This window comes from Monopterus albus, unplaced genomic scaffold (genome assembly GCF_001952655.1).
Source record: "Monopterus albus unplaced genomic scaffold, M_albus_1.0 scaffold5.1, whole genome shotgun sequence".
In the NCBI taxonomy this organism is placed as follows: Eukaryota; Metazoa; Chordata; class Actinopteri; order Synbranchiformes; family Synbranchidae; genus Monopterus; species Monopterus albus.
In genome coordinates this window covers 3434001-3435052 of record NW_018127885.1, presented here as the reverse complement: position 1 = coordinate 3435052, position 1052 = coordinate 3434001, and the positions used below count along the sequence as shown (strand labels likewise).

Genomic DNA, 1052 nt, shown 5'->3' with positions numbered 1-1052 from the left:
GACATAAAACTAATTTACAGTTTTAAAACTATACACCAATTAACTATTAGACAACTAATAATTAGCTTGTAACAAACTGGCACCACAGGTTGGTCTGGGTTTGGATTTTAGCTTCACAATTTGCATTCTAAGGTGAATTTTTTAAAGGTTTTTTGCCATGTTGAAATTTAAATACTTGTCTTGCCTGATAGTCATTATCTACCAATTCTAAAATGGACAGATGGGCCTTTAATCTGCAGATTATTCAAAATAGAGCTTAACACTGCAGGCCATCTGACTACATTGAAATCATTTGTTGGTGTACAGGTGCGTCCCTTTTGGTATGGCCTTTTAATGAATCCTGCAATCTTTGGCTGGATAACATAGTCATAGCTGCCTCAAATGACACTAGCGCCCACACACAAAGGGACTGTAGCTGTGGATAACCCCAATATGGACGGCGGTAATACGTAGGCAAAAGTTGGATGCAAGACAGGTCCTTTGGCTATTGTTTTCACCAAAATGTTTTGAGATACTTTCAGATGACCCAGTTTTCAAAGAGCTACATCACTATCTCCTGCACAAATCCCCTCTTAAACAGAAAAACAAAGAGAAACATCCTGCACTCTTATATTAATACAGACTGCATGTTTCAGTGTGTGAGTATTTGTTCTTTATTGTCGATGTCCAAACCTCTGGATCTTTTCCAAAGCTTTAAGGCAGATGACTCATATTTGGATGGCTACGCTCAACAGAGTGTGCTCACTCAGCTTGTGTGTCATACAGATAGTGAGCCTTTTTGTTTCATTGTCATGTAGCCCCATCGGCTCCACTACTACAAGTCTGTCCGATGTTCGTCGTTGAGGACGTGGGCTCCTGGTCTGTTTCCCTGACACAGATGACAGCATCACCGCTCACATTAATGAGACACTGAGCCTTCAGAAGGAATAAACACACATGATTAAAACACGAGGACACCAATAACTAAGGTCTGAAGATCAACAAGAACAGTTAATTATGCTTTTAAATACAGGTAGACACTGTGTGTTTATACTGTGTATAAGTGTGGCTAA

The 1052-nt window shown here is 39.6% G+C and overlaps 1 protein-coding gene across 1 annotated transcript in view; it reads right to left on the bottom strand.

The window, feature by feature from the left end:
- Nucleotides 1-789: 789 nt before the first annotated feature.
- Nucleotides 790-1052, bottom strand: part of c2cd5 (C2 calcium dependent domain containing 5) — a 25868-nt gene continuing 25605 nt past the window's right edge. Inside the window, exon 31 of the mRNA XM_020613870.1 lies at nt 790-915. Coding sequence (XP_020469526.1) covers nt 790-915 — 126 coding nt within the window. The remainder of the gene's footprint in view (nt 916-1052) is intronic.